Source organism: Amblyomma maculatum, chromosome 1 (assembly GCF_055883805.1).
Source record: "Amblyomma maculatum isolate TAMU_Amacu chromosome 1, ASM5588380v1, whole genome shotgun sequence".
NCBI lineage: Eukaryota > Metazoa > Arthropoda > Arachnida > Ixodida > Ixodidae > Amblyomma > Amblyomma maculatum.
Genome location: NC_139344.1, coordinates 276,381,077 through 276,404,731, shown reverse-complemented (window position 1 = coordinate 276,404,731; position 23,655 = coordinate 276,381,077). Strand labels below are relative to the sequence as shown.

Below are 23,655 nucleotides of genomic sequence, written 5' to 3'. Positions count from 1 at the left end.
AGAGCTTTCTCACAGGGACACACAGCTCTTATCCCCGAGACCTTCGCTGCCGCTACTACGACATTCAAGAGCGCAAATAGGACTACTTCTGGATGCAGTTTCTCGGGCAATTACACTCACCAAGAACAACTCCCCACTCTCTTGTTAAAAACACGTACACACACTATGCGTGAAAAAGTGTCCAGTGTACAGATGCAGATCTAATTGGTAGCTTGCACTTGATGTCATTGGCCCCATTTTTGAGTACTTGCCACAGCCTCCTCTGTATCTTCATGGTTTCCAAAGAAAACATCCAGTCCTGCTTGCTTAAGCAAACTGGACAGCCCACTAAAAAGACCGTAGTTGAATTTTATACCTCGCTACCTTGCAGATGGAAAGAAGTGGGCAGAGTTCCAGCTGATTTGAGGTCTGCTGCTATATTTGGGAGTGTAAGCCTCAAGGTCTAGTTTGTTCAAGCAAGCTGGCCAATATGGGCAGATGGCATTTTACTGTCAGAAGTGGTGGTCACAATGACATCAGAGCAAGTCATCTACAAGTCATGATGAAACAAGGATTAAGCCCTTTCAGACACCACAATGCCTACAGGTACTTTTGTTGAAACATGGTTTCACATGCTCAATTCTGTCTTGATTGTGGCTTATTTCCTTTTCTGGTAAATGGAAGCTTTCGTTTGCTTCAAGACTTCCAAGCACATATTACTGGCTTCCAGCATATTAAGCGCAATACGCATTCAACATTCTCCAAAAAAGTTTAAAAAAAATTTGTGCAAATCCAATGTTTGTGCTCTCTAGTGGTAAGACCAGCTGTTGAACCATACATTGCATGTGAAAAATATTTGTGCAACTACACCCAGCAGCTGCAAGACATGATACTACAGCTCTTCCTACACACTTAAGCAGTATGCGTGTTGGCTATGTATTGACAAAACTGCTTTTATCGGTTCCATTCATCATCAGACACGACGATGACTGAACATTTGGTAAGATCAGTGCTTTTGGGTGTGTTACCAAAATGCATGAGAGAGTAGACAGTAGAAGGCAACTTAAATGTGTAATGTGGCTCTAAACTGAAGGAATATGTTTCAAGCATCCTTTCAAAGCATTTGGCATGGCTGATGAAGTCTGAGAACAGGTGCACTGCACACCAGTCCTCAGGCCGCATTCCTGATGTGCTATATCTGGAAGACAAACTGGAACTGCTAGTCGATGATTTTTTCCACTACCCTATCTCCTTTCCTTCATCTAAATTGGTCCTTGCGGCATTTATGACTACACCGACATAGAACGCAAAAGCAGTATATGTGACTGCAGCTAACTTGACCAGATTCCTGTTTGCCATTGTCTGCTCAAGGAAGAAGCCCACAATTGAAGTGGCAAGCTAAAAAAAGGAAGCTTCGAAAGTGCATGTCACCAGGATGGTATGTGTAAAAGTTGCCCTTGCACAAGTCGCCAGCACAGTGGCATACGCACTAATGTACAAAGCACTGTGTCACATTTCAAGCATCGACTCTCTTGTGTTGCTGCTGTTCTGCCAGGTAGGATAAGCAGCCACCTGTAACTGGTGATCAGTTTGTGATATCAAAGCCTGTAGTCTTCACATGGGAGGTGCGATGAGACTCATCTTCGTAGAATCAAAACACAGGCTTCAATCTGTTGTGCAATGTGTGGTGACGTAAAAAAAAAATGCTTCTGATGTTCAGCGCTCTTTCCATGCTAAAGAAAAAAAAAACATTGCGTTCATATTTATATGTCTTGCAAAATATGCTTGATGGGCCTCATGCTCTGCTACAAATTGTGTTAAAAATAAGTAGACTTGTGGCCCTCAAGGCTTAAATCACCGTCTTTCAATTGGTCATGTGCAATTTTTATGTTGAATAAAGTCACTTTACTTTCGTACAGGTTCCTCCATTCCCATAAAATAAGGTGCCACTACAGCTCAAGATAACAGTAGACAAAAGTAAGTGCCAAGCAAATTCATGTACAGAGAAGATTTTAAGCTGTGGCTGTTGTACAACTTCACGGCAAGCAGTACAAGACAGAAGCTTCTGCAAACTGTAATGCACTTTATTCAGTGCAAGCATCAACAGCTGTGCAAACATCACAGGGCAGTAAATTATGCCCACAAGGCTCTGTACAAATAAAAGTTTAATCCAGGGGAACAGGGTAACTAAAAGCCATGAGAAAAACTGAAGCTGCTTCTGCTGTGTTTCTTTTTGTATCATGCAAAATTATTTTCCTGTGCTTTCAATGAATCAACCTAACCTAGTGGGAAAACTCCAGAACAGTGAGCATAATTTATCAGCTTATACACACATAAAAATCTCTATGCACTCAAAAAAAAAAAAAAGAAATGCAGTCTGTTCTTCTCATTGATGGAACTAAGCAATGCACTAAGACTATGCCTCAGACAATGACAGAGGGAATTGAAATTTAGCAATTAATTCAAACCTAAACATAAATTAAAATCCAAAACAGAGTTCTGGCAGCATTTTTATGACACCACAAAGAGGAACCATTATTAAGTGTGGTGTTACTTGACAATAAAACTAAAAAAGCACACACAAAGATGACATGCATTCGGCACTTTCAGCATTTGTACCCTGTTCCCTTAATATCAAGGCTGAATGTACAGCCAGGCTAACTCTAGAAAGCAGACATTGCACTTGCCTCAATATATTCTGTGCAGTGCTACAGATTTACAACTATCTTAAGCTCTGCAGAAAAAGGTTTTATTAAACCTTCTGCGCATTTATTTCTCCAACTTTCACAACACAACGAAATCTATGACGATATAATACATTGTGAATCCCACCAATACAAACTTGTGACATAACTACAGGCACTCAAAACAGGTCAAAAAGTTACTGCTACTTGTAACATTGACAGCATGTTGTGCAGACAACAAATATAAATACTGAAAGCTTAAATATCTGCAGAGAAAATATCCTGCACAAATTTGCAAAATGCTGGTTCTGTGGTTGGCCCCGTTGATCACTCTGGCTGAGATGGGACATTATCACAAGCAACGGCTATAACACACTCTCATGAGCCACGGCTACGCAGGCACTGCGACTTGGGCACTATGCTGGCAGAAATACTGACTAGCCCAAAACTCATGAAAAATGCAATCACACACTGCAATCAATAGTCTACTAAGCAGCATGCAACAGAGTGCCCTGTGACACAAAGAAATTGCAGTAGGTCTCACATGTTGACTAGCCCTGGACACACACTTTGAGCTGCTTCAGTACATTCACACACACAAAAAAAAAGAGGGTTTCTCCTACCACAAGCCAGTGAAAAGATGAGAAATGCTCAGTAAAGAAGAGTACAAGCCGTGACTTGGAATACCTGTACTCTAGTGGTTGCACATATGCACGGTAACAAAGTGCACACACGGTGACCTTGTTCCTCTCCAAATGCTAAACATCTCCTGCAAGAGTAAAAAATAAAAAGAAATGTAAGTCCAGATCACTAAGCTGCATATTACCACACTTACAATGGTGTAGAGTTGATCAAAAGTTCACAGGCTATAAGGTCTGCTTTTCAATAGTATATCCAGGTACTTAAGATCCCACTTAGGCTATCCGGGCTATTATAGTTGTGAATGATACTTTTCCTGCCATGCACAGAGATTTTGAGATTCTAAGGTTTAGTAACTGCCTTACCGTACTGCTCAAAAGCAGATCGTGTGGCCTGAAAACTTTTGACCAACCCTGTACCTAATCAGCAAGTGAACGCAAAGCCTACAAGTAACAATGGTCCCCATGGTTGCACATTAAAAAAAAAATTAATGACTGGGTCAGCAGTGCGACCAGAGCTCCCATCCTTTCTAGAAAGAATGTAAACTACTGCTTCAGTCTTGCTACACCAAAAAAAAAAAAAAAAAACATTTTGAATTACTTCATGCCTCGATGCAACAGAATTTTCTTGTCATTGGGGCCTTACCTTGCTCAAGCATCTGTGCAATCCGAGAACATAAATCTTTCTGCAGTCTAAGAACATTAGACAGCTGAAAAAGGAATGTAAAAGAAAGATTAGGATCCATCAGCATTGATTCAAGGTCATGGCTAATACCTTTTCTTTCAGCTCAGAATAGCTCACACAGTCCTTGCACGGTTGAGATAGCAGAGCTGCCATTTCATGTGAGGAAAGCATGCTATCTGCCCGCTTCACTTCATGTGATATTGCTTCACGTAGCTGCCAAATGGCTTCAAGGTCAGGCCTGCACATGAACACAAAGAAGGAAAATGATGATCACTTGGCGAGAACAAAGTGCGCAGACTTGTCCTGCAATAAGTCAGCTGATCACACAACAGATGAACGAAATGACAAAAGCTTCCGAAACTCCTGTGCAAGAGGTTAAGAGACAAACTTTTTCCTAGTGTAATTTTGTTTTGGAACTGTGCATATGACATCACAGCATCAGCCAGCACACCACTCAATAAATAATTTACATTTAAAATTTCTATTATTATGTAGTTTCAGTTTCTATTTCAGGTTGCTGAACGAAGGTTCCGAAACACAAGTGAGTATGAGACTATGTGACTCATACAAAAGCTTAATATATTCGCTGCTTTGAAAACTCGTAAAAGTAAACTCGCACACTAAGCTGCTCCAGAAGCCAGAGTGATGGGAACTGGACACAGAGAAATAATACTGCAGTTCTTGTGGGTCTCATATGATCTCATACTCACTTGTGACGTCAAACCATTGTTTGGCAACCTGAAACTGAAAACGAACTATGTGACAGAATAAATTCAGTTGTAAATTATTTACCAAGCGTACACTTATTTCACACTGTGATCTAGGTTTACTGACACCTTACGTATAATTAATTACAAAGCAGAACTACACTAAGAAAAATTTGGTCTCTACCCATTTACGTAGCATTTATTCAGCAGCAGTTAGTTTGAGCAAAAAAAAAAAATGAAAACTAGAATTCACCAAGAGCATCCCTACCCTGAAACTGACATACACTGTTGCCACCTAATACATCTACCAAATTAAGCCTGTTCAATTTTCATAAGGTGTGCAATTGTGTAGTTGGCAGCAAAAGTATGGGATGAGAGGGAGAGAGACAAAAAATTAATTTCAGCACGGTCACGCAAGTCAATAGGCTGAAATTCCTACAGGTAAGAGAGAATGTGTACAATCTATCCATTAGAACAGTAAAATCTCATTAATTCGACTCCTGTTCATTTGGATATTCAGACAATCCGAACTAGAAGCGTGGCCTCTACTGACGTCCATGTAAGTCTACGAAGTTGGATGCTTGTTAATTCCGACATGGACAAGCTTGCACCGGTTAATTGGGAAGAGGTTATGCCGACGTACAATCTGCGAAACCAGCGATCGTCCAAACAGACTTCTTCAAACCTGAATAGCATAAAACAGTGGTGTCTGCGGGTGTGCGCACTGTAGCAGGCATAGTGAAAACTATCAAAACAGAGCCTAGCAGCACAGTTTCAGTTCCATGGATCTTAAATTTATGCCATCCCACCGCTGCCACCAGATGTGAACATTTATGCCATCCCACCGCTGCCACCAGATGTGAACATTAGCCAGTCATACTGTTTCAGACATTGCCTAGTATGCCGCTGGATTTTTATGTAGTGGTGCCATCACACCATTCCAATGTCCTCCGCTTTTTGAGTATGCTGAATGGCTGTCACGTTTCTAGGATGCTTCATCGCACGGAAAGCATACAGGGGCATTTGTGGGCCACTGCTACTGCATCGCACTGCGAAAAGTGCTGCTGAGGCACTTATGATTTCTTGACAGCGTGCACAAAGCAAAGCACTTGAAGAAACCACGGAAAATCACTGACATCATTTAGTTTTAACCTGGTATCTAAACAGCCATATTACAAGCATTCATTTGATACTGTGATTCAGTACTGTGATTCAAACATTTTCTGGCAGCTTTTAAGGAACATTCAATGCTTATAACTTTTGGATAATTTAAGTATTCTTCCTAACCTCTTTAAAGGGACACTAAAGACACCCAAATATGCTATCAAAATTTAATAAACGGCATTTCGTGACATTGTCGCCACATATCGGGCAGCAAAAAGTCGAATCATTCTGAGATATTGCGATAAGAAGTTGAGGGGTTTTTTTTGTTCCCGCCGGTCGAATTCAAACTGGTTTGCTCCTAGTACGTAGTAGGGTAGAATGACGCACACTATGACGCAAGAGAGAACTCCGTGAGTGCTGGCGCGCGGGGAGCGGAGAATACTTCGCAGGTGTGTGCCTAGCTGCCGCTGCCACAGTACACACGTGTATTTCGCGACATGCGGGGCTCGGCACACAAAGGTCAAGTACAAGAAGGACGAAGCACTGATCCACTTCGTCCAGTCGTCCTTCGTGTTCTTGTGTTTCGCGCTTTGTCCTTATTTTTGTGCTTCGCCTTTGTGCACTGAGTCTCGCAAGCATGGAATAAAACCAACTAGCCCAGCAACAAAAGCTGTCACATGAGATGCTGCGTGCCAGGATGCTAGATGGATATACCGCCCGGGGCTGTCGCTCCAACGGTGAGCATCCTGTTATGCGTATTCCTCGAGAAACGAGATGTTTGCAGACGAAAATCGTCTGCTTCATTTATAAAACGCAGACCTCAAATACATGTACTGCTGCAGCCAGCATGCAACGTACGTTATTTCAAATCCGTAGGTTAAGTGTGCCTATAAACACGCGAGTACAATGCAACATTTGTAAACAAAGTAACTTATGTGTTACGAGGAGACGCGCAACTTTCGGTAGTCCACTTTGGTAGGCTTTCCGCTGGGGCATCCACAGTCACTACAGAATACCATGTACCCAGCTGCTTTTGAGTCTGGCAACTATGTTGGCTAAATTCCCAAGAATCATTGCACGCAGGAGAGAGAAGGGAGCAGCGTCAGAGAAGGTTGGCTTGCAGAGGCTGCCTGCGCTCCCTCCTAGTTTTTTTTCTTCCTCCATGGTGCAGAGTGATGATCTTCCTTCGATAAGCACTTAGGGTAGGCACATCTGCTGCTCCGAGCTCGTATTTCAGGCGCCGCAGGTCCAAAACGAAACTATCCAAGCACACACGAAGTGCCTAAGCCGGAACACAACCGAAACTGAAGTGGGCGCCTGTGGCACCGCCACGTACATCTTTATACCGTCGACGACTGATTCTTCGGACACCCAATTTTTCGGACATGCTTGATTATTCGGACTTTTTCCCAGCCCCAGGACATACCTTATAAAGTCAATGTATTATGCGGCTCAAAATTTCGTACACTCTAGGGAGGGCTATTCGATTTTTCGGACGTTCCAAGCATCAGCCAGGCCAACTGCCACACATTTTGAGCGGTGTCGCCGCCATCTTGTTTGTTTACGTTTTCCTTCGATAGCCTCAAAACTGGTGCCGGCCTTGCGTGCCGCTTTTCAGCTAAAATGACGCTGGACCGAGGCTATATTATTTGCCTAGCAGCTTTCACTTCCGGAATGTCGCTGCTCACTGCCGGAGTGGTTTTTTTTTTTTTCTTTAGCTTTATCGCTTCGATTGCCTGTTCCTCTGTGTGTTTGCCATTTCACGTGCGTTGCCGAGCATAGCGAGTAGGCCTAGCCCTGGTCGTGCTGATGCGAGAACAACGTTCTGACGCTACTGTGGCTCATTTAATTGAATCAGTTCCAGTTCTTCAAGAAGCTGTTTCCGGATTTTATAAGCTTTTTTTTTGGCGTTCAACGCGGCAGCGAGAAAGCACTCAACGGAGTCTGTGTTGTGATCCAGTGGTTGGTGGTGGTGGTGCGCCTTGACAGTGGGAAAACCTACTCTGTCGATTTGCTTGGAGCACTTAGTATGCTCGCCGATGAGTGGAAGTTGGTAGCACCCACAACGCTGCACAATTGCTTCCGCCACGCGATATTTGTGCTGAATGACGAGTTGGCTGCCTTGGACGAGGAGAGCGTCGTCGAGCAGCTGTCAGGCAGTGAGCAGCTCATTGATGACCTTCGCACTGCAGGTGACGACATTCCATCGACCGCCTCGTTTTCAGAGTTCACAGACGTGGACCACGAGTTGGAACTGTGTGCTGGGCTCACAGATGCAGAAATTATTCACCAAGTGCTTGCAGAGTCTGAGAGTGACGAAGACGATGACTCACCGACGCAAGCGGTCGCAACCCTTTTGTCGGCTTACGACAACACTATGACTCTCGCCGAAATTCAGGCGGATCTGTTAGCACGGAAGCGGAGCGCGATGCAAAAAGGTATTCATGACTTTTTCTGGCCTCAAAGTCAATAATAGGCAATAAATTGAGCTTTTTTGGTGCTCATTTGTTTTTTTGGACATTTTCACGGTCCGTTGAGAGTCCGAAAAACGGTCGTAGACTGTATTTGCCTTGCAACATTGGCATTGTCATTTCACTGTCGTTTACATGTGATAAAAGCATGTTATCATGTTCGAGACAAAACCTACTACTGCATTCAAACGGGCAACGTAATTCGCATTTGGCAGCCTCCGGGATCCTTTGCGCGTCACGTGATTTCTAGTTGCGAGTCTCGGCCGTTTCGGCTGTGGCGGCGATACCTGTATTTCTGTTGTTCCTCTTTACTATTTTATAACTGCTCTATTTTCAGTAGAGTGTTTTTCTTGTAATCAGGAACTTGCATTCTATCGATGCAAGCCCACTTCATTTTTCGATTTAGTATCCCTTTAAGGCCAAATTAGCAAGTTCTTATTTATCAACATACTAGCAGAATGGACTTGAGGAAGTGCTACAGTAATTTTTCTTCTTGAAAATATGCATCCCAGAAACTTTTCCTACTACATAAATGTACAATGAAAACACAGAAAGGCAAGGGGGGTACCGAGAGAAACAGTTAAGCTGGACATTCAAAGAAAGTCTGATAGAAACATTGAGGATCTTACGCTGGTTGCTGCACCTTCCGTCCCAGATCAGCAAGGGAGCTTCCACAACGCAAATGCTTTGCTTTGTATTCTCGTAGGGCACGATGCAAGTCGGAAAGCTCAGTAAGAGTGTGCTCCTGCAGGGAGAACCAGGCAAAATGATCACATTTCAACAAGGCAGCACCGAGGACTGAATTCTGACCCACTCTTACTGAACAAAAACTGCCATAGTATAGTATGCAGGTAACAAAACAAATAGTTTCAGAGCATACAAGACGCTGAAGTTTTCTGCATGCACCACCAAAGCCAAACAATGATGAACTTAATACACGTACCCTTGCTAACAAATCCAGAAAAATGCAAAAGAAAATTTAAAGAAAAAGTAGGAATTTGTTAACAGAGAACACACTATTTTAATTTAAAAATGAACCTTTGCATTTTTATACAAAAATGTGCGCATCACACACACTCACTGACTACCCATAATAAACAGCCATTGTGGATAAGACACCCAGAGTGCCTACACTTTGCACATTTTCCTGTCATTGCAGGCAGCCCCATATAAGGTTCAAGCTGCCCTAACGAGGAGGCAACCGAGGAAGCAGCCACCACCTATGCGCTTGCACACATGGAATCACGCTACATAATTTCAGACTCTAAAACTGCGATACTAAATTTTGCGCATGGCAGAGTTCACGTTTCTGCGTTCAGCATACTGAGCTCGCCCGCCACTAACCTGCCCCGTTATGTGGAGCTGATATGGGTGCCTGCGCACTCCGGGAATCCCGGTAACGAGGCCGCCAATGCGTTAGCCCGAGGTTCTTTAAACCGGACACTGGAGGCCTCCGATCCGGGATTCATGCGTGATCGCATGCACTCTTCGGTGAGCTAGCCCAGGCCTATCGGGCTGAGCGACTTCTCTACCCTCCACCTCACCCATCTTTAGACAACTACCACTAGACGCTCTGGCGATGACTAAAAACGCGCACACTCCCTTCCCCTTATAGTGCATCTCACTACCACCACACCCTCACCGATCCCTCCTGCACCCTTTGCAACAACCCCACTGCCACCCTCGCCCACATCCTGTTCCAATGCCTGCCGGATCCTCCCCCCCCGGGGTATAGAGCACCTTACCACCTGCGAGGACTGGGAGACCCTGCTGCACTCTGAGGACCCGGTTCGGCAGAAGATCGCCACAGACTGGGCTGCTGACGTCATGAACCATAAGAACATGAACTTTTAAGTGTAGAGGGGCTGCGCAGGGGCCCCAGGAGCATGAATGCCCCAAACTCCTCTGTTTTAATAAAGTTATTACCACCACCAATGACGCAGAAGCTGCGGCATGCACAGACATGTCCCAAGGCGTCACACTTGCTTCCTGGATTCACTGATGCAGCCTGCAACTTTAGCAATGCAGCTCAAACATCTGAGACATCATAGGCAAATGGATTGCAGCTTACTAAAAACTAACATGGCTGAAAAAAACCCAACAGCTATCAGGATGCAGTAGCATACCCACACTAAATTAAATGCCATTTCATGCCTCCCTCAAATAAAAACAAAGTAGGCCTTCATTAGCCCAGACATGGTTAAGCCCAATTATTAACTATGCCAAGTCTAGCAGGGCCAGTAATTTCCCACTTGCACACCAGAAAAAAAAGAAAAAAGAAAACTGGCCGAGGATTACAATACCTGGTAATGCAAACTTGAACACAGCTATTCAGGTATGTTGGTAGTGCGATATGCCAAGGTAAAGAATTTGAGAAAGACATGTTTCTATACAAATGCTGTTAGAACCTGCTCTGCTAACAATCTATACCATCTCCATGCCCACAATCCCTGTGACCTGCCAACTCATATATGCCAGAGGCATGCTCGTGACTTCTGTACCCTCCATACCCTCCCCTTCTCCACTTTCCATCTTACACTTCCACCTTCCTTCTTCTGCCACTGCCTTCCTCACTCTTAAAAACATCCCCCTCCTTTGCCTTCCATTCTCACTCTCCTGCGGAGCGCATTCCTGCGCTCTCACCATGACCTGCTTACACAGTAGTGACCCTTTGGCTTTGTCTTGTATCACCCTCTGCATTCTTTAACCCTTGTCATAACCTCCTTTCATGGTAGCCAACCTTCATGTTCTAATGGTTGCACAGTCCTTCACTCTTGCCACATAGCTCAAGCCAACTACTGACTCTCACCCTCTTCCCTCCTTCTGATTACAAGGAAGGGATTTCATTCTCTCCACTCGACCACCTGCTAAGCCATGACAGGTAGTGTTTCGCCTGCCACTACCATCTGCCATGACAGGCAGGTGGCATGCTTGACTATGTTGACGAAGTGCAATGGCAAAGCACAATCTAGAAATAGGTATCTGAGAGTTGCACTCTAAAAATTATTCTAGATGAAACATGCATGCGCAAAACGGTCAGGCTACCAGCGAGTTGATGGCGCTCCACGCTTGCCCACTCGTCTACTCATCCCAGCGGAGCGTGCCCAGCGAGCGAGCATCGCCAAAGTGCAACATGACAGCCTCCAGTGCGAAAGCAAAATGCCAGAAGCTTTCTTTTTTCTAACATGACATACTTACTGCTAGACTAAAGGGCCCATGTAAAGCTATTTACTAAAATTATAAAGCGTGCATCAGCAACAGGTGGCCCATCAATCCTCTCTGCAACGAAAACATTTTTAAGCTAGTTCCATTAGCCCTGAACGTATGGCCAGTAAAAAATGATGCTCCTCCTCTCTCCCCTAACTCAAACCACGCCGGCATGCAAGGAAAAATGAAGAAAACTTGGGAGCGTCCAATGAGCGAGTGCGCCCAGCAGCCCCAGTGATGTCAGTGGGGAGGCTTGCGCATGGCGATGTGTTGCCCAAATTGGCTGCGAGCGGTTGCCAGGACCACCTTTTAAGAATATTTTCAAATTATCGGCTCCATGTAAAGCTTTTCAATTTGACTCAAATACTCGCAAAGACCACCTCTATGAATTGCTTGCATTAAAATTTTACCCCAAGTAGCATTTCAGGGGCTTTTTAAAAGAACCAGTAATGTTAAATACACTAGAAAGCAGTTTTATATAATAGCAGCAAGCGTGATCCATATTCATTTCAGCGTAACTCTACTTTCACCAATAAGTGGGGCAGCACAGCACTCTGCTCTGCTATGCTTAAATGGGTGTTGTAGATGCTGCACTAAAACTCTTTACTGGAGCTACACTCCGCTGCAGAGCTCCCAGCGGAGCGGAACATAAAGCCCCTTTGCTAAGAGCCTCTACAGAGCCAGACACGTGTAATGAAAGAAGGAGACCTTTTTGTTTATTGGATGGCTCCATATATTATAGTATTATGGTTGTTCTGGTATAGTGCTGATAAGCCAATTTTGGCTTTCCTTTTCTTTTGCAAATATAAGCCGTTTAAACTGTCTAAAATGCATTCATTTGTTTATTACTACTTATTTTAAAAATAAGTGAATAGAAGTATGCTTCACGACTTGAAAATAGTGTGCAGTCACGATATGTATATATGAGCACCAGACTGAATTAACTTAATTATTATTCAGGAAGAATTGGATTTGTGTGTGCGTGCATGTGCAATCTCCTAGCATGTTCCTCACAAAAATCTGAAATTATAAATTTTTGTTGTGAAAGCAACACGACAGCCAAAGCGAGACCTCGGGTGGCTGCAGCTACGGCGTAGCTACAAGAAGAAGACGAAGAAAAAGAGACGACAAAGAAGAAGAGGAAGAAGGAGAAGAAAACGAAGAGGAATTCTCTTTTTTTTTTTCCTCTGTTGGATCTTCATTTGCCCCAGAAGGGGTTAAACCAGGTTTGCTTATGGCACTAACCTGTTAACATTCCAAATGGACACCTGAAACCTTTTTGTAAATGTACTAAGCAAGCATCACTTTTGCGCTGCGCGCCTACCTCATAACAGAACAGAAAATTTTCAAGACACAGTAGCCATTGCTTGCCTGTGTTATGAAGTCAGTGGTGGAACTGACAATAGGCCTTTTGTAGCAGCTTTTGTAGCAATGTTCGTTTTGTTACAACAAAAAAATGTTTCAAAGCGAAATTTTTTTTAGAGTGCACAAAAAGGGAGATAGTACCAAAATTTTGCCCACTGCAGCTACCAAGTTTAAATTCTTACTGTGATTGCAGTAGAACAAAATAACATCAACCCTACATCCGAGCTTCACCTTTACAGCACTCTAAAAACCATCAGGCTGAAAAATTAACAAATAATGCAAAAATCTGCACAAAAAGCAAGAACCTTATCCTTGGCACTGAAGCTCCCTAGCAGTATTTCTTGTTCCTACAAGTATTCTGCAGAGGTATGAAGTGGCACATCGCTGGCAAATTGCAATGAGAGAGCTCGCAAAAGAGAAGCGGCAACTTGGGCATAAATGCAAGTGGCACCGTCCCTTGCACATTCCTTCGCGACACTAGGATAGTAGTGATAGCAGACAATGCTGCTTACTTGGTGAGAAACACCATGTTTACTGCCAACAAATTGGTCCTGTATGTCAACCTTGCAATGGACTCAAAAATTTCACATTTCAATGATAAGGGGTTTTGGCAACAATACTTTCTTCTCAGCCCATCAACACTTCGAGTGATTTGAACCTTAAAAGGTAGTTAAAGTTGTACACAAAATATTTTGTCATGCTCCAATTCCTTTTCAAGAGTGCAAGTCATAACCAATGGCATTTAAAGGGCACTTTCACAAGAAGAACAAATGGCCTTAAAGGCCCACTGTCCACCCTCCGGTCGAAAATATTTTCTTCCCCGGTGACTGTGAGACTTCGCCCCTAGAACGCAAGGCCGCAAAATGTTTTTGAAAAGAGTAACTAATAACGCAGTTACAGCCACCGCAATCACCCGATTCTATCATGCCTCTCTCCTTCCGTTCCCTCGCAAAGGTTTTTCACTCTCCTGCCCGAGGTCGTCTAGCCTCCGCAATACAAATTCCCCTTCCTCCTCCGCGTTTGGCGGGAGGTGGGGCGTGGCTCTCCGCGAGCGCGAAAAAAAAAAACGGTCGAGGGAGCGCGCGCCGCTGGATTCAGTCTGGCCGTGGCGAGGGAAAAGCGCGCTGCGAGCGGTAGACACCCATCCTTCTCCCGTCAGTCAGCGAGACGGACCAATGGACGCCGTTCCCCGGTACGTACGTCATTATCGGGGCCCGTCGGGCCAGCGCAGGAAGCGGTGAAACTGGCTTCTCAAAGGAGAGCATGAGGGAGCTTTGAATTGTATTTTCGATGCTTTGCGGCGCGCGTGTCGCTGTAGAATTTTGCACAGACTATCTCCGATACCTGATCGAAACACTGGGCTCTTTTTCTTAAAAGGGCCTTCCCTGGACAGTGGCCCTTTAAGTTGGGACTGTTCTGTAAAAAAAATAATAAATTTGTAGATTTTGCAACCTTTTCATAGAGCATTTCTTTAGCGTTCAGAAAATATACGACAATTATACATCCACGATTTCAAAAATGCTTTCTGACTGCACTTTTGAGACGTCTAGAGGAAAGGTAGAAGTAATCAGAAGCTTTATTTGCATTTTTATGGTTTTGTAAAGAAAATTAAATTTTCAGGTTCCGCATCCTCCTAACATGGTACTATATATAAAATACATTACACTTGGGTACCAGTGGCCTCTAAGATATTTTTGTCCTTTTTCATGCTCATGTCACGCAGAAAGGTAGGAGGTTTAGAGACTTCAGATGCCTTTTTCTCAAAACACTATTTTTGGAACTTTACGTACCTTTTTCTCAAAACTTATAGTATGCAAGAAAAGCAAATCTTCTACAAATGCCAATTAATGCCTTTTACATGACTGATAACAGAAACGATAGCCTAAAAGCCTTTTTATTTTTACTACCAAGAAAAGAGCATTCACGGGTGGCAATTATAATACATACACCAAGACAGAACATATTAAATTTAATTTCTGTTTTAGGTGTGTAGCTTTGTAGCAGTTGCACAACACAACAGTTGCAACTCACATAAAAAGTTTAAATGCACTGCATTTGGAAGGTTGTAGGGTAACAACAAAGAAAATAAACAATGAAACACAGTAAGCAAATTCTTGCTTAGTTTCTAGCTATAATGCAAGCTGTATCTATTTAAAGATTGCTAGCAAGTTTCATAGCCATAGCTTTTATTACAGGTGCTCTATAGCAAACTTTCGAAAACATTTTCAAATCTCGACCCCTGTTAAGTGTAAGAAATCCTAAGGAAATTTCCAACAAGCTCCAAGTGTTTATGTGTAGCATGAATTTCATTGCTAGTGCTGACACTATCCCATCCATGAAGCGAATGTGAGTATAATGGGAGTGAACCATTATTTTATATCCGCTTCTCAACCTAAATGACCTAAAGGAACATTGTAAGATATCAGGAGTAAAACGGCCGCATTGAATACGCCACTAGAGCGCTCATGTGCTACGAACCGTTTTTGTGAGCACAGAGCATCATGGGAACCGAAAAGGGCAGGAACCATCAAAAAATTTATTTCATGCAAAGCCTGCCACCATTGCGTGGTCTTTTCCATGTGCTGGCGATCGTGCATAGCAAGGCGTCATGCCAAGCTAGTGAGCGCTGTTTAGTAACGCCACAATTTTTGACCACGAGCTTCAGGGAGTAGGTATGCCTGTAATGATTTAATATTTTGTCCAGGACTTCAAATAGAAGCATGCAATACGGCTAAGGTTGAACAACAGATTCTGTTCAAAATCCCTTCAAAATTTCAAGTAGGTATTTCCATACTCCTACTTTCTGTAACACAATCTTGAAAAAAAAAGTGCAGCCATCCTTTAAAAGCACCAACTTCAGTTTAGCTCTGGCCAAAGTCTCTCAATGACCTCCTGGCATGAGTGTGATAAAAAAGTGAGGAAAAACAGAACTGTGTAGGAGCATGTTACGGAATTTTCCCTTTGGTGCAGTTTGACGCATATGGCACAGCTGTTCCACTAGTCCGAAATGGAATATATGCCAAAGTGGTTCCTGTGACACCATAGCATGCAACTGTCGAAAGCACTGCCACGCGTACTTAAGGCCACTGAAAGCCACTGGTAAACATTATGGCAAAATGCAACATGTGGAAGCCAACTAATGAAGAGGGTCCATAACTGCAACTGCCCAATTTTAGATAACAAAAAGCAGTGCAGTCATCTAATATGGCAGAATGCCTGCCACGACTGATGGAATTTAACTCAATAAGGAACAAAGCTGTGCAGATATGATCTGGTATATTGGATCACGTTAACCTGAATAAAGCAGTCAAGCTGAGTGGAATACCTAAAAATGTGGTGGTGTCAAGAATAGCGCAGTACTTGGTATTTTGCTTCCAAATGTTTAGAAGAAAATGTTTTGAATCTAAATCTTTGTAAAACCACATATTAGGCTGTTGAGTTAAATCATTATATCAGTGGCAATAGAAAATGTTTTGAATCTAAATCTTTGTAAAACCACATATTAGGCTGTCGAGTTAAATCTTTATATCAGTGGCAATAAACACATGAATAATGTGAGAAGTATAAGCTCATCTAAAAAATATACTGATAGGTTTAATCAGTGGCCAAACTTATTGGGTTTGTGACTACTGCTCCGCAAAGCCAATGTTCTCGTCTTTTTGTTCACTGTATTAAGACAATGTAGTCTGTACTGATGTAGCCTGATTCCATCTATTTTATTTTTCCCCAAATACACACCCACTGCTCCAAATATCCACTATACGAAGGTAAGAATTGTAGTAACTTGTGAAATGCCTACTTATGCAGTCTGTCGCACATGAGACCAGGCAATATGTCTGCACAGTATAGTAGCGGGGCAAGAAATTTTCACCACAATTCACTAGTTTCACTAGCAAATGGCCACATTAATTTAGGATTGCAGTGAAACATATCATGAGACTGAACTGACCCCAGACTCTTCACTGCCGTCCTGGTTACTCGGTTCTAAGAGGTCTGCTGGCTGTCCTGCTCCCGCCTCTTCTGTTATAGTGGACTGCCTGTATAGTAGTGGTCTCTTGTGACGCTCAACTGGAATACTTTCACAATCCACTTCACCACCATCACCGTCATCCGCTGCACTTAAAAGATCCTCCCCTTGAGACACGTTCTTGTGACCATTATTGCTGGGGGCACAGCGGTCACTGGAAGTAGAGTCCACACTGTCTCCATTCACACTGATCAGCTCGCCAAGCCCCGAGTCACCAGCTGGACCATCCAAGCTTGGGTGTGCAGAACACTCTGGTGTTTCACCCGATACATCATGGGCCTTCTGTCTCTTGTCGAGGATGATACGCACAGCACGGCGCCAACGCCAACGCATGCGTCGGCGTTCAGAGGTGAGAAGCATGAGTCCCGACTCAAGGTCGAAGCTGAAAGTCTGGTGTCCTAGAACAAGCCTCTTGTGACCAGACATCTTGTTTTCACCTTGCCGCTCTAAGAACTCCCGATTTGCTGGCTCCAAAATGCTGTCAGAGCTACCTCGGCTGGCACTGCTGAGCAAGAGGCTGCTGGTTCGTGCCAACTTTGCAGTGGCAGCAAAAGACCGTGTCTTCTGGTTTTGTTCCATGGCCTCAATAATCTTGGAGCTGATAGCAGAAGGCGGACTGGACTGATGCATCGGTGCTGCAGGAGAACAAAGCAGAAAGATTGAGCAGAACTGGCAAAAGATAAATGAAGTAGAAAAAATTAACTGTTAAACAGCGGCTGAGGCTGAAAATAGCCTTAGGAGTGGACTTAATTTGAGGTATGGGAAAACAGGATCAGCATAGGGCCACTCCGAAAATGAGCCCATTGGCAAATGTCAATGCGTGCAGGACAAGAGTCATGTGCAGCAGGCATAAGCACCCTTATTTTGTCTTCCTGGTCTTGTCCCTCCTTAGTTCAAAACTAAAATTAGATAAGATAATTCAAAGTGCATCAACAAGTGTGCAGATAACATGCCATAGTAAAATAACTTTGTAAACACGAATAGGTGCTACCCCACATTCAATGTTGAAAATCTTATTAAAAGTAAAAACAAATCCTCGCTTGTACTGCACAAGCGACATTCATGCAGCAAACAAAAAGTCCCACTGAAGAGTAGTAGCAGCATATTAGAGCTGAGCTAATACATCTATTAAGAGTACCAGAAGGCTAAATTGAGAGCTTCTCATACGTGATAAATTCACTTTTTACTGTTTGTATCAAGAATAAGACATATAGACAGTTATAACAAAAGCAAAGCTTGAAAGCAAAATAAAAACAAAAACCCCTCCCTTCAATAGCTACCTTGCTTAAAAACTCAACAAATCCATCATATGGCCATACACCTGCTAAGGCCATTAGAATTCCATGTTCTGAAATCGTGCAGTAAAAACTAAGCAGTAAATGTTATCCATCCTTAAGGCACTGAAATTGGTAAATCAAATGACTTTTCACAGCTATTAGCACAGAACTAGTACAGACAATAATTCATGCAAGTGCAAAGAACACAGTGCGACATCAACAGAATGCAGTGCAAAACTTCAAATACATGTTATATATATTCAAATTTGTTCAACATATTGGCAAGTGATATGCATATGTTAAGACAGCTGTCAAACCAGGAAGCCCAGCTAAAAACAGTAATTTGGACAAGACTATGCCATGCACCATCAAATACATGCAAAGAAGAGTGCTAACATGTCACAATCACATCCCATTAGAAACATGCAGCAGGTGAGATACTCACATCATACTGGAAAGGTTCTAGACAGACCCAATGACTGTGGTAAGAAAATAGAAAATTCTGGGAAGTTTCCGAGCCACAGATAGAATTCAAGAAAGCCTATCACAGAGGAGCAAAGACAGTGCTGCCAGATTAAGTCAGAAGCATTTTAATGCTAAAGACCTTGGTGCAGCTAGCAGTACAGCAGGTACAGAATGGATTTTCAAGGCAAGACACAAGAACATTACTCAGCTGTACTCTAGATTACAGCCAGGGAGAAAATATGAAAAACAACAACACACAGTCCATTGAAATGCTGGGCCACAAGAAGAGAAAGTACATTGCTTTTAAAAAAATTCTGCCACCAAAGAAGGCCAATTTGAAACCATTCTCCCTTAAACAAGTATAAATAGATGTATTTTGTGCATGTGCATATACATGGAATTTCATCATATATCCTATCATGGTCTATATCACATGTGGGATCACAGAAATCAACTATGCCCAACAAAGGTGATTCAAATTAATTAGCCAAATGCTGGGGACACAAATATCCAACTGCAGAGGCTTGGCTTTGAAGGTTGGTTAGACTGAACATAGACATAATAAGCAATGTACTGAGATGAAAATTAAGAAAAGACCAAAAGCATATAGGACGAATACTTAACCAAGCAGTACGAAAAGAAACTTCAAAGCACTACCATCAAATTCAAGTCGTATTAAAAAAGAAATAACCAGAAAAAGCCATTTAAAATTATAAGTTCTTACACTCAGTCATCAAATAAAAACTTAAAAACATGCATACAAAAAATGTTCACAGTACAAACAAGTGCCACACTGCTGTGATCCACCACTGACAAGAGTGGAATGCAGAAGAGCTCAAGTGCTTAGCGCCCACATCAGGTACCAAAGCTTTCATTCAGCTGCTCCACACTAAAAGGTGCAGTAGACTGAGTGGTCAGAACTACTCTTGTTACTATTAGTATGCAAGAAGAAATGCACTCATATGTGTTCACATCTCTTCAATAGTACAACAAAGCAGTCTGCCGATTGGAAAACACACAAGCACAAGCAGCATGGATAGCCACAAGGAGCATGAGCGCACCTACCGCTATGCAGGTGTAGACAGGTCTTGCAAAAGTGGATCACGGTACCAGAATGCGCTGCACTAAAACTTTCTAATCACTCACTTTTTTTCTCTTCTGCACATCAATTACCTCTCACACAAGGTTACTAGCAAGGGCAAAAGATAGCGTACAGAAGCGCGTTACCACTGCATAAAAGACAATAACGAAATATCTGAGAAAAAAAAGTGACTTATAAGCCAGAAAATATGGTACTAACAAAACAGACTTTTGAGGTTTACTTTGTGTAAAAAGGCTAGCAAAATAATTAACTGAGAAGAACCTGAAAGTTTTATTTGACTGCTTCTTAAGATGAGCAACATTTCACTTGAGTTCCTCTGTACAGAAACACCTGCCATCCCTAATGCTCCCATTGGTTCAAAAAGAAGGCAATGCAGCACATTACACACTGCAGCAAAGAAAATTAGGTTATAATGAGAGATGCCAATACTGGCAAAACTCACATTAGATGTTTCAGAACAAAGGTATGCAACACAGCAAAGTGGTCAACACTCTAACAATCAAATCAACAAAAAAAGAAAACACCATTCATCCAACAGTGTTCAATAGCTCTGCATTCATGCCACTTCGCTTAACAAGGCAGAAGAAAACAAGATCTCATATGTTATCACAGGGTGGAACCTACGACTGCGAAACATTTACATGAAAAGGGTTATAAAATAGTATTGATCCCACTCTTGCTTCAAAGTCGTAGCCTCTTGTAACTTTTTATCACAACTGGATTAGCTTGTAACCAGCAGCATAAACAAGATGCACTGTGCCAATGTAGGCATCAGGTCTGGCTGCCAAGTTATATAGTGCCCTAATGATCAAGCCCAAACACGAGACTGACACCATTCCCGGTTTTGGATTTGATGGTTAAGGCACTGCACAATAACATATGACCACAGACATCTTGGTCCTTTGGCCACCTGCAGGTAGTGTGTAATTCAACTAACAAACAAACAAGATGGGGTTGCACAACTACTGCTTGCTAAAGAATGCGGCCAGCTTTCAAAATGTTTAATAATGATTATTCAACATGAGCCTAAATTCAGCAGCACGAAGCCTAGTGCCTTCTGCAAAAGTCCAAGTCTGGCTTAGAACTGTGCATTTAAGCCAAAAGAGAAGGAAGATGGGGACACTTATAATTCTCCCAGAGGTACCTCCGCCACCTGGGAGCTGGACTCTCGAATTATTTGGACAGAAAACTAAAAAATGACATAGCCAGAAAGCATTCAAATTCAAGCAAAGAAAGGACTGTTATAAGTGCAGCGCACAGTGAATATTCCAGCTTGCTGCTAAGTGTAGAACATATACTAACAAATGTTCCCAGCCATGCACCAACAAAGCTTGAATAACTACACAGGTAGCAAAGTGAGCAACCCCAACAGTTGTTCTTACACAGGCAGGCATACAGGTGCCAACTGATCGCTAAGTGGAATGTATAACATGTTATTGCCTCACAATGTCTTCGCTTCCTCACATTCAGTTGAAGCCCTTCTGGCATTCGTTTAGCTTGTCAGCTGTTTACATCCTTAGTTAGGAATACAACATACCATCACTACATACTCACTCTTGGAAGTTAAGTTAAAATTCAAATGAACCAAAAGAAACCACCAGAAATTATAGCAAAATGCATACTTCACCATGCAGTTATGCACACAGCCACTGAACTTCCATTGACTAGCCATTGTGCAAGAAAATGGCCAGTTAAATTTCTTTTTATATTTAACTGCAAGGCACATGTGACAAGCTCCTCGCGCATGTTAGAAAAGCTCCGTGAAAGAGTCCCCAGCTTTTCAACATAAGTAGTACCATTGCCATGCACTGTTACAGCCAGTACCAAAGCATGAGAAGAATAAGACAACGCTGACAAGTTACAAGAACAAAATATGGTCACCTTCAGTTATTTAAATTTACTTCACCCTCAATAAATTAATGTACTGAAAAGCACTGACCAGTGCCTATGCTTTTTAAAATTTCAATTAATAATGTTACCAGTGCTGGCAGCTGTGCTAAATGTGCTAATGAAAGTACCTGTTACATCATCTGCACCAATGGACACAAACAGCTTCAACTGAGCACACTCTGAATTAACTGTATGCCACACCCAACAGCAACCACCAAAGAAAAAGCACCACTGCTCGAGTGTGAGCCCTAATGAGCCAAAAAACTAGCACGATTTTCCCCTTATTAAAATTAAACAGCCTTATTGAAGTTACACCCAGTTTTAGCTCATTGGTAGCTCAATTTAAGACTGTTTGAGCATAACTGGTTGCAATGAGCCAGTGTTCCATCACTTGCACCCCAGTGTTGCACACAGGTGCATATGGCCCGCCCAGAGGACTAGTGCTACAGTTTTCAAGTGCAACTTAATAGTGCCCCAGGCAAAGTAGTGATACTTTTTTTTTCTGCAGACCTGAGCTTCATTTTGTTTTGGAAGAACTTGTACATTAGTGAATACATCTACGCTAATGGCACATGTCAAATGGGAAGTCATTATTTTATAAACAACGGGTTTTTCTTATTTGGGCCTTTGAGATCAATGAAGTAAACATCATTATGCTGTTTCATTTCACTGACTATAAGCAACGCACAGTGCAATTTTGTAATAACGTATTTACTGCACTATGCATGAAGGGCACTGAAAGCTAAAAAAACAAGATCCTACTTTAAAATGGAATAAGTCTAGTTCTCTGTTTCTTTCTCCTCACCCCAGAACAGCTATATATATGTTTGTTTATTTCTTGCTTTCCATCTTTCTCCAAGTGCTATGAAGGCAACCAGCTGAGCGGCCCTGCATTTCTCTTATCTCACACCCTTTTCAGCACAGCTGTCGCAAAAAACACGAGCAGGCACATCATGTGCCTTTCTATATGTCACACGCAATGTGTGTGGCACTTGGATCTGGCCATCTCTGCACAGCAATAATGCATGTTAAAATGCCATGTCAGTCGAAAAAGTGGCCCCGGAACACTTCAGCCCCAAGTTACCGAGCAGATGCATTTTAAGGATTTGTGCCTTTCAGTCTGAGCGCGATGCCGAGACCTGATCATGTCAAATCTTTGCACCAGTACAGGTGCGAGGCTTCTCCAAGAAAGCATGCTACCAAATTAAAATTGTAAAGCCTCATTTCTTGGTTATCGGAGTGCTCAGCCCTTAAAATGTGAGGCAAGATCTTTTCACCTCCATCACAATCTCATGACAAGTTTCTGTCAGTAGTTGCTCAATTTAAAAATTTATTTTTTTAGCTCAGCCCACTTCTAACAGTCACCATTATAATGAATGCTCGCTTATTATGAATAAAGATGGAGCTATGGCCGAAATATGCATTAGGGCCATGGCACTACATCTGAGAAAATAACAAATGACCATGGCTCCTCATGAACGAAGAGGCATTTTAAACTCCCCCCTCCATTTCAAAAATACTCACTCCCTGCCAGCGTGGTGATCACATGGTGTTTTGTCCCACTTTCTGTGATACCTCCTGAAGAAACTGCCGACCCCCAAAGAAGCAATAAAAATGATGGCATCAAAATTTCAGTCAGTCATCGGCCAAGTGCACCCTGAGAGTGCACACATGCAAGCATGGGAGCAGTGGAACTGTGGAAAGCATGAGGAAAGGGTAGCTTTGAAGGCAAAACTACTGCGCATGGCCGCTGATGACCCAATGAAAGTGATCTGAGATATCAATCACACAAGGTGTGAACCATCTGGTCACCCAGCGGCCTGCCCAGTAGCACCTGCTGGAGGCCAACCCTACCGCATGCAGGCAGCACACAGATGGTAGATGCACTTGCTGCGTGCGCATGCGGTGGGGTAGAGTCACTGCTGCATGCTTAGAACCCAGTCGAGGTTCGAAGGCGAGGACGCAGACCTACAATTAGTTTATGGGAACCACTCAATCTTTATAAGTAGTATTGCATCTCTATAGCTGCCCATCCACAGTATAGGTCTCAGCCA

General features: G+C 42.8%; 1 protein-coding gene across 1 annotated transcript in view; it reads right to left on the bottom strand.

Annotated features, from left to right (window-relative positions):
* Positions 1-2,302: 2,302 nt before the first annotated feature.
* The window catches only part of olf186-M (Ki-ras-induced actin-interacting protein-IP3R-interacting domain olf186-M), a gene marked incomplete at its 5' end in the record, with an annotated part of 50,363 nt that continues 29,010 nt past the window's right edge, over positions 2,303-23,655 (bottom strand). Inside the window, 5 exon segments of the mRNA XM_084591360.1 lie at positions 2,303-3,432; positions 3,948-4,011; positions 4,077-4,224; positions 8,898-9,013; positions 16,790-17,502. Coding sequence (XP_084447486.1) covers positions 3,422-3,432; positions 3,948-4,011; positions 4,077-4,224; positions 8,898-9,013; positions 16,790-17,502 — 1,052 coding nt within the window.